Source organism: Lactuca virosa, chromosome 4 (genome assembly GCF_052849685.1).
Source record: "Lactuca virosa cultivar CGN04683 chromosome 4, Lactuca_virosa_CGN04683_v6, whole genome shotgun sequence".
NCBI lineage: Eukaryota > Viridiplantae > Streptophyta > Magnoliopsida > Asterales > Asteraceae > Lactuca > Lactuca virosa.
In genome coordinates, this window is record NC_136429.1 from 450395753 (window position 1) to 450406902 (window position 11150).

Consider the following 11150-nt stretch of genomic DNA (forward strand, 5'->3'; position numbering starts at 1 on the left):
CAATGGCAGCCATAACTTAGAATGGCGGCTGCAGATCGGCGACAATAACAAACGATGGTGGTGGCGGCAACAGCAAACGATGGTGGTGGCGACTGGAGATCTTAGTCTATTCCAATTTTGCAGATCAGTCAATATTTGGTTTTTAGATAAAGAGGGGAACGACTCTACATATAAACATGGGGAAATTAGGTTAAAAATCAATATCATGATTATATGGATTATTTTTGGAAGTGTCATACTATTATAACTTCTCATTAATATTATATTTCACCTATCATGCCATTTATCAACCTATTAATTATCAATTTCAAAAATCAAATTTTAAATTTTCTCACTCTAATTACATTAAATTAATAAGCGATTCTTCATTTTAAATTTCAAAATTTAAATTTTTTTCACTCTAATTATATTATTTTGTAACATTAGATTAAAAAATTAAAATAAAGTTAATACAAATTATAAGGTGATATAACTTCGTATTTATTTAAATCAACGATTATAATCTTGTATAACTAAAAAAAATACGTCTAAAGTAATAATTTATTTAAAATAATTGATTAATAATTTTTATTTTTTAATATGAAAGTTTAATTAATTTTATAACCGTGGTTCTCACGGGTTATAAAGTAGTTAGTATATATATATATATATATATATATATATATATATATATATATATATATATATATATATATATATATATATATATATATATATATGTGTGTGTGTGTGTGTGTGTGTGTGTGTGTGAAAATTTTAACAAATTGGTATTTGGTGCGGTGTTCAGACTCCAGCTCAGATTACCGTGCAATCTCTTCTTTCTTGGTCAGATTTGATTAGTTTAAGGGATGGTCAACGGAAGGTCTTTCATGTGGTGATTTTTACTTCTTTTTGGTATTTGAGGAACTTTCGTAATAATTTGGTTTTCAGCAAGATTCTTCCTAGGAAATCAAACATTTTTGATGATATTGTTCATAGGGTATTTTTTTCGATTTCTAATAGGTGTAGGAAAGCAAAGTTTAGATGGTCTTCTTGGTTGCATATTCCAACTTCTACTACTCTATGTATGTAATTGTTCTTTTCTAGCTTCTTGCTATTTTTTAATAAAATTTCCGCTGTTTAAAAAAAATGGAACATATATCAATTCTTCTGTTTCCAACTACCATGACCACCAACACAAACAACAATAAATACTCATCTGAATCGTTTAATTCATGTTATTTCTACAAGAACAGAAAGGGTACGCGATTAAAAAAAATTATAGTAAAATTAAAAGAACATGATGAAAATGTTTCCAAAAATCATAAAATTAATCTCATATTTTTTTTTACAAAACAGTCTTTTATAAATTAACATCCTCTAAAGTGTATCGATTTTTGTTGTATGTATTCTGATTTTCGCTATTAAAATGATAAAATGACAAGACATAACATGTTTTTTTTTAAATAGTCACATGTGATCTAATTTTTTTATAATAACTATTTAAGTTATTTTCAATTTTTACGCGTAATTTTGTGTTATTCTTTTTTAAATGAAGACTATTATATGATCGTTTTTCTTTTTTACCTGTTTAATTAGGGAGTTTTTGCATGTGAGCCCTAGTGTAATCAATATTCCCGATACAATATAAACGATATATTGGAGATAAAGGAGAAAGGGACAAATATTTCATTTCATCCCAATCACACTCACCTTTTTAGCCTTTTCCAACCATGATTCCAGTAAAAAACTTCACCGCAGTTCTCCTCCTCTTCCTTCTCTTCGCTGCACCTAACTCGGCGGAGAACAAAACTCCGGTGATACGATCTGGTAACCAATCCTGCCCTGTTAGCTACCCTAATGAGTATTCACTCCTTTTCGAGAACTGTAACCCTCAATTCAACTCTGAAAACTACTATTCCATCGGCCTAACGCAGCTCTCGTATATCTACCTTGGTTTCTCCTTCGTGTATTTAGTTTTTCTCGTGGCATGGGTCTCCATCTGCTTCAAAATCCGGCAAGCTTTTCGCAGGATACACTTCCTGATGTCTGGGCTGATTGTCATGAAGGCGATTAGCTTGATCTGTGCTGCGGAGGAGAGATATTATGAGAAGATTACCGGTTCTCGTAGTTTACCTGATCTACTGATTTGCGTCCAACAGTGTATCGGTGCTCTTCGCTTGGTGATTATGATTCTACTGATTGGTAAAGGATTGCCACTAGTGAAGCCATGTCTGAAACTAATTGATGAGGTGGTTTTCGTTATTATAATACCTCTTCCGATTTTAGCTGAAATTGTATTAATATTGAACATCGGCGAAAATGGCGACGTGAAGAATCGGAGCATTTGGAAAGAAATGCTAGTGACGGTAGATATCGTCAGTCCTTTTTTAATGATGATGCCGTATACTTTCTCGCTTCTGTCGAATCTAGGGATAGGTCCTAGGGTTTCATCAAGGTTGGAGCTAGTTAGGACCTTCAATTTCATTGTTGCGATTTACTTGATGGCTACGACGACGTTTACTCTGGTCAGAATGAATTTGACTTTCAAGCTAAACGCCATTGATGCTTACGAGTATCTGTTGAAATCAAACGTTGCAGTTGAGGTAAACAGCCTCGTTTTCTACCTGGTGATTTTTAACTTGTTCAAGAAGTACTTTCATGGAATTGAACAGGCAGCTGATTGATTGATGTTGGTGATTGAGGAGCTTGAACTTTGATCGTTTTATTATCTGTGAGTAGTCAAGTTTATATTTACTGTTTTTTCTTCAACAATTTGATGTTAAATGTGTCTGTTCAAAACTTGGTATTTTCATGTAATCTCATTCGTCGATGAAAACGTTTCCAGTTATTGAAATCTTGGTTTGTGCTTGATCTCTAAATGCATGTTGTTGGTTTTGAAATGTGTTCTATTTTAGATGTACTCATATTTAATACTTACCCCAAAGCACTTGATTTGAATATGTGAAAGGTAAATAAATGATATTTTTGAAAGAAATTAAAAAAAATTAAACATATTTTTCGAAAGATATGGATTTTTAAAACTTATGATATATATATAAGTGTATAAGTGGTATATATTCCTTAACTTTTTGCAAAACAAGCTATTTAGTTATAAATGTTAAAAAGAACAAAAAAAAATGGCCCTTTTGCAAGGTGGATAATTATTTTATTATAAATGTTAAACTAAAGTTGGTTATTTGATGATAAAATTTAGCTTATGGTATGATTAACCCAATAGATTAATTATTGGTTAATTCATGCCAACAACGATTAACTAAATAGTAACACTCAAATTCCAAATTAAACCTTATACAAATTGTACACCCCCACACACACCCTCCGACACAAGCCGAGTTTAAAGTAAACAACTTACAATTATTAGAATTTAAATTTACAACGTCTTCTAAATATTAGAGTGTTAAAACGTGTCTTTAGTCCTAACTAAATTGTTAGTCTTGGAAAGCCTAATCAGTATACTTAGGGTTCACCTTTCAAGGGAAAATGATGAACATGATCATCTAATCTTAAAGTCGAACCCCCAAAAATGGTTTTAAAAGCAACACAAGTTCATTAGGAAAATATTATGAGTAACAACTTAAAACCAACATTTCTATATAGTATAAAATGAAATAGTTCATCAAAATGAACTATTACATGCGTATGCGCGCAACTACTCCTAATCTAAATTCAATATTAAAGTCCAACTCGTCAACATGGCTAAGTTTCAGGCATATATGAGGATAGCAAAAAGCATCACACAACTCTATCTCTTTAGGCCGGTGTAAATTTCCCAACTCTTCGAAATTTTGGACTCTCTCCTAGTCCTAAGAACCACAAAAGGGGTTGTTAGTACCTTGTTCTAGAAAGTAATAACTAACCCTATGGGTATTCATTTCTCATTTTGGATATTCAAGTCACGTGTGTACACCAAGCCTAACCCATCATGTGATGTTCAAAGTAATTTTAGTTCAAACCAATAGTTTTTCTAAAAATAAAATAGATCTTTTCAAAGTGGATTTCATGAAATATACAAAGTATTTATATTATTTACGTTCCATAGTAGCATAGTATATCAAATAAATCAATGAAAAATATTAAAGTGAATTTAGTGACTGTTCGCATGGTATAAAGTCACCTTAAGTCTTTAAACAAGCCCTTTTCACTTCAACGGTTTTTGCAATACCTAAAGGTCACATAAAATTAAAAGTAGTTTGCTTAATTACCATAAAATATTCATTATGTCACTTATTAAGTTATTAATATCAAATCTTTAATTTTAGTTTTCTCACTTCATCCTTATGATCTTAGAAGAGCATTAGAGAAAACTAGACCTCATATAAAGTTGAATTACCAAACTTACAAAACTAAATAAGATTTACCACATTTGACTCCATCGAGTTAGATTTGACTTGAGTAGTACCATATCGACTGATGTGTATTTTACATATTTCGTTTTTTATTTATAAAATATACTTAATTACAACTAGGGACAGATACACAACTAGGCAAGTGTATATATTCGTTTGACGGTATAGAGATGGTAAGAACAGGATGCCGAACACTTGGTGAACTGGTATGATTCCAATAAAACTTTCTACTGCTAATTAAACTTGAAAATACTGTTAATGGCAAGTTTTTTCTGATTTTAAAGTTCAGAAACTTCTAAGATTCACTTAAAACAATTCATAGCAAGCAAATACTTTAAACTAAGTAGAACAAAAACGAATAACGTTTTAAAACAAGATAATAAAGAGTACTTTCATTTAGATTCGATTCACTTCTCTTTTATGGTTGATTTCAATAATAATACAATGGATTTATGAGTTTGTTACCGAATTTTATAATGACTATTTATCATGGTTGGATCTCCTAGTACTAATAATTAAAGAACAAGTAACAAAATGATCATTTAATTAGTTAACACATAATTAATTTAATATATTCGAATTATGAAAGATATAATCTAGTGATTTCTTATCAATGGTTATGACAATCAATCAAAGCATAGCACGAGTATCTAATACTCTCTAAGACGGTCAAGTTAACAATTAATATTACCTAACCCTAAGATTGAATCGATCTCTAGTCCTAATAGTTTATGATCAAAATTAGTTAAGATTCAAGTTAATGTAATTAGATTAATACTCTTAACTAGACATAACTCAACAATAGACAATAAAAATCATAACTTTAACTTGAAAGGTAAAGTGATCACTTAAACATAAGTAATAACCAAACTAGACTAAATCTAAAATTATTGAAGTCAACACATAGTTTTGAGGTTTATTTATTGTAAACGACAGTGAATGGTTTTTAGCCCATAACTAAAGTAGAAACACAGATAAAAACGCAGTAAACTCTGTTAACCATGGTTAAACAAAGCAAACTGAATGCTTAAAGTGAATGAAAGACATTTTTATCTACTTTATCTTTTGACCTCCAATAATGATATTTGCTCTCCAAATGATTTGTAACGGTTCTCTGGTGTTCAAAGTTCGAATAATAACCGCAACCTTCTTTAGAGAATGAAAGAGGTTCATATTTGTAGAGCTTCCAAATTTCTCACCATCACGCCATAGTGAAGGTATTATCGCGACATGGTGATGACTGCTACGTGTATCCTCCAAGTAATCTGACTTCTACTTCATCTGATAAACATATCGGTCAGGACACCTCACCGCAACGTGGTAAAGGTATTACCGCGTCGTGGTGGTCTTCTTTAATTATAACTAAAATGTAGCTAAAAATACTAAGACATCGCATAAAATTTATGAGTATATACGGCGATATCATCGAGTCAACCGACTTGGTGCATCATTTCAAGGTTGTAAGTGCTTAAACCTTCAAGAACAACTCCAACCCATATGTAGCCCAAAACCTATCACTTCCAATGATCTATTTGTCGGATTAGGTGTCTAAGCCAATATCTAAATTGGTATATACTTGAATTAAAATAAAGTCATTTTGGGTTGCCCTCAAATCTAGTAATTAACTAGAATGACTTTTCGAGAGAGAGAGAGAGAAAGAGAGAGAGAGAGAGAGAGAGAGAGAGAGAGAGACTAATTTATTGGTTTATTATATGATTAATAAATATCAATAAATAATTTATTTATATATTATGAGATGAATATATTAATTAGAAATTGTATTATTTAATTAATACTTAATCAGAAATTAATTGGAATTAATTTTGGGATTAAATGGATTAATTAAAAGTGTAGGGACCTAAGCTGTAATTATTCAATAGTTGGATAGTGGTGGTAGGTTTTCTGATAAGTAGAAGGGGTATTTTTGTAATCTGCCACTTTCCTTGTTGAGAAGGAATGTTTTCCAGCCAACTTTGGAAGGAATTCACTTTCCTCCATATGGTGGAAAGTTTATTTCATTTAGGAATCTTTTTCCCTCCTCTTAGTCCAACCAAACGCATGAATTCGAGGGAATTGAAATCCTTTTCCCTCGAATTCCATTCCTTTCCTGCCAACCAAACGCACCCTAAGGGAGTCCGAAATTTTGAAGGCTACTTAGGATTTCTAGATTATTCCATATAGATAATATAGATAATAAGGAAACTAGATAAATGCAAGATTTGAAATAATATTATTTTATTTCAAATAAGGGTTATTTAGGGTTTTCCTATCAGCTATAAATAGGGGCCTTAACCTTACAATTTTCGGTCACTTAATACCTTAAAGAGAATAGTCGAAAATCATCACCTCTCCTCTTTCCTCAAATGTTCTAATTGCTAGGGTTTGGGTACAAATCATCAGAGGCACGGGATTTCTGGTGCTTGGTTTCTAAAGCTTGTTCAAGAAGGATTTTATTGATTATTTCTACCAATAATCAAAAAGGTATAGAAATACTTTTATGAATTTTGATAATCGTACGGTATTCCTAGGGTTTTTTGATGTTCAGAGATTATAGTTATCAATAGAGAAAACTTAGATCCGAATAGGTTGCATGTGAACTTAAGGGTTAAGTTTTTCCCTACACAATTTTAAATATAACCTATAAAACTCATCACTATTAAGACTAAATATCATTAAATAACTTTCAAAATGTGGTTTAAACACTAATAAACATCCTAAACAAGCATTTAATAATGAATTAACAAGCTAGAATTGAATATCTAATGGATTTATGTTCCAAAACATAATTAACACCTAGTAGAGTTCTAATTAGCTTCTAATCATGATCTAAGCATCATTGATAACTGAAAAACATAACATATTAATCTACTTAATCTAATTAGTGATTTAAACTTGATTAATACAAAGAAATTTTGTTTAAATTGATTAAAAACCAATTCTAGACAAAACACAAGCTAATACTCTATTAAAGCTATACAATAACTTGAAAAAAATCATTTGATCATTATGCACAATTTATCAATATAAGTTGGATTAATTTGTTCCAAAATCCGTTTAGGAACTTAAACAAATTAAATCATAAATGAAAAACAAATAAGAGTCAAAATACAAATCCACCATTGTTAGGGTTTCAAAAACTAACATAACATTTAACGTCGAAATAAAGCAATGCATAAATATCTTGACTTTAGATTCATAAGAAAATGTTTGAAACAAAGTTATTGTAACACCCCGTTTATTTAATAAATGAGTAAATAAATTGATGATTGTATAATAGCCCCAAAATCAATAATTATATAGCAAGGTGTGGGTTTCGAGGAGTAAATTAGCATAATATAGAAGTCGAGGGTTAAGAGTGTAAGTTCCAAATTAGTTTTGTAAGTATTTATGAAGGCAGGGACTAAATGGTAATTTATGGGACTTCTTTTGAAAAGATTTTAGAGGTCAAGGGGCTATTTGGTAAATCCCGGAGTTTATTTGTAAAGAAATTCAGAGAATGGGGTTAAAAAGGTAAAATGGGGACTTAGATTGAAAGGAATAAGAGAAGGAGGGGCTGGAATTGTATATTATGGGAAGTTTGGATGTAACCGGGTATATAAACCCGTCACTCTTCGGGATCCCTAACCCTAGGAGCCTTAGCAGCCGCAACCCCCACCTTCCCTTCTAGACTTCCGGCGCCGCACCATCATCACCGTGGAGATCGGAAACCACTGCCGTAACGAGCGCTGCTGCTGCTACCCTTCGCCGACGACAACAAGCGACGCGCCGCCACCTCTGTTGAGATCGTCAACCACCGGACGTCGCCACAGCCTCACTGTCGATGAAGACGGGGTTGTGTCGCAACCCACCTCGCTGCCGATGAAGAATCGATCGCTGCTTTCTCTCTCTCCATTCTTTTTCTTCTTGTTCGCTCTATCCGCCGCTGTTGGCTCGCCCCTATTTGCTCCGGTCAACGTCGCCACCCCAAAGGGGCTGTCATGTTCGTGTGGGTGGGACTTCTGTCGTGTAGGGCCGCGAGGAACCATGTCACACCCCGAAACCAAACGGCGGAAACGTCTGGGGGTGGAGGACTTCATTTGTAGTATCACAACACATGCATCATAGTAATCAAAGTACAAACAACCATTGTATTTAAAAGTACAAGTATTTACATGTGTTCAATCATTGTATATTGAAACCAAAATAGTTATACAAAAGAAGAAGATATGACTCATAATAGCTCCATCTTCTCAAAAAGCTCGGGGAGTACCTGTTATTATTTCCCTGAGAATACAAGTAATTTGAAAAGAGAGTATCAACAATAAGTTGAGTGAGTACATAAGTCTTTATGTTTGAAAGGGTGTCTTTGTATCTTGAATATGAAAACTGGTCCAGAAAATCCCATATTTTCTGTTGTATATGAAAAGTAGTTTTATTCCCATAAAACCGTTCTATTTTGTAAACCAATGTTCTGTATTTGTAAAACTTGTAACTGAGAGTGTGCCTGGCTTCACCAGCTGTTATTGAAAACTGTAATATACCGTTGTACTTTGTATTTTGTAAACTGGTACTTTGAAGATGTACTTACGTTTAGTTGTTTATACACTAACGTGTTGTTAATATCTTTTTAATGAGTTATTATAACCATACTAAGACATGATCGCCTGAAACAAACGCTTTGTGGACATTTAAACTGTTGATAACAATTGCCACTCATTGGCGTGTATGTCTGACTGTAGCTAGCAGCCTGAGTGCGGGGTTGTCAATCCCGATATAGATCTACAGACAACTTGTTTCGATCCCTGGGCTGGAGATTCTGGTTATAATGTCAGGGCTTTACCTTGGTTGTCTAAAATGAATTAAACAACCTGAATTGAATGTCTCATAAAAAGCATATAAACGTTACATGTATATTAGTTATGAAAACCCAATCATTCTGAAATAAATGATTGACAGTATGTTCTTGAATTAGTATTCCGAACACGTATTTGACATTTGTAAACCCTTGATTTGTTTTGAATCAAAACTCTTGTTTCTTGTAAAACTGTGTATTCTAGTATACTTGAATCATGAATTGTTGTTTTATGTATCATAAATTATACCTATTATAATTTATATGTACTTTATGAATTGGTATTTAACTATTTTTGCATGTAATCCTTTGCTCAACATGTTACAAAAGGTAATGAAACTGATGAAATAACTTTTATATTTATATACATATACAATTTTATATATAAGTAAAATTTAAACGACATTCGGACAAATAACCGGTACTATAAGTCCACATCCAAACAAGGAAAAGGACCTAGAATGAGTTATTAGTCATAAGCCTTTTAAATCTTATTTATATTTATATATATATATATATATATATATATATATATATATATATATATATATACAAATATGAATTTTTGGGAAAAATATAAGTTTATAAAGGAGTTCAATATTTGGAGTATTTTTGATGCTTTAAAATCGTTTTATCGTGATTTGAAATCATTTATTTGTAACACAAAGTTCTTGTGTTATACTTGTATTTCCCCCCTTAAAACAGTAGAAATTATGAAAATACGGGGGTTTGAACTCACTTGATGAGTGGTGATTTGGACAGCGTTTCATTTCTTGGAAAGGAGTTTATTTGACGAAAAACCAGCTTTAATTGGGCAGAGTTTCGACTGGAGAGAGGTTGTTTTTCTCGGGAATCTCGGGGCTTCGAGGCTTCCTTAGAGTTTGAAATAAGATATCGGGGCTTTAGGGGTTGTATAAAAGTTTGTGGGAGTGAGAGAAGTGAAAAGATATGAAAAATGGGGTGAAAAAGTGTAAAAATCCGAGAAGTCTCGCACCCTTTATATAGGGGTGCGAGGGTGCGGTCCGAAGTAGAGTCAGCAGCACACGCGTCGGTCATGCGAAGGGTACACGGGGCGAGGCTTCGGACGTGGTGGCTTCTGAGTGGAACAAACTTCGGTCCAATGGGGAGGTGCCACGAGGGTCCGAGGGGTGTCCGAGGAGTGTCTCCTGCGAGGGTGTCGGCTGCTTACTGGAACTCGACTGCGGTCCAATCAGATGGTGACATGGCGAACTTCGGTCCTATAAGAAGGTGATACGTGGAGGCTCGCATGCGAGGGTGACGTGGAAGAAGGATGACTATGCGATTTTTCTCGGTTTTTGAGCCAAAAACTTCTAAAATTCATAACTTTTTCATACGAACTCCGTTTTTGACGTTCTTTATATGCACGCGTAGGTAAAATTATACTCTACGACTTTCGTTTAGACTTTGTCGGCTAACTTTGACTTTATTTTTAACGGACCGGGACAGGAAAATCCGTTAAAAATTCATAACTTCTTCAATTATCGTTTAGGTTGTGTCGGCTAAAAATCACTCGATCTTTATTTCGAGTTTTTAGTTGTACACTGCTATACTGAAACTTAGAAAAATCATAACTTCTTCATACGAAGTCAGATTTTTGCGTTCTTTTTATTAAAGTTCTCGGTTTAACATAAACTACAACTTTCATTTAGATTGTTTAAGCTAAAAAGCCTTTTATTGAAAATTCAGTTTTTTACACTGAACAGTGTTTTGTCGGTTTTGTCGCGGATCTTCAATCGGTCATAACTTCTTCGTTATAACTCGGATTTTAGTGTTCTTTATATTTCTGGAAACATTGTTACAATCTCTACCACTTGGTTCATCCCAATAGAGATTGTTTAATACTTTATTTTTGAGGGTCAATTATGTAAATATACACAGTATGCTAAAATTTCTCTTTATTATTTTAAAAAGAAGTACAAATTGACCTACACTATTACATAGGTTTGAAA

The 11150-nt window shown here is 32.9% G+C and overlaps 1 protein-coding gene across 1 annotated transcript; it reads left to right on the forward strand.

Annotated features, from left to right (window-relative positions):
- Positions 1–1712: 1712 nt before the first annotated feature.
- LOC145106727 (protein CANDIDATE G-PROTEIN COUPLED RECEPTOR 7-like) lies at positions 1713–2666 on the forward strand. Its single transcript, XM_079043659.1, has one exon. The coding sequence runs from the start codon at positions 1713–1715 to the stop codon at positions 2664–2666; it is 954 nt and encodes a 317-aa protein (XP_078899785.1).
- Positions 2667–11150: the final 8484 nt, after the last annotated feature.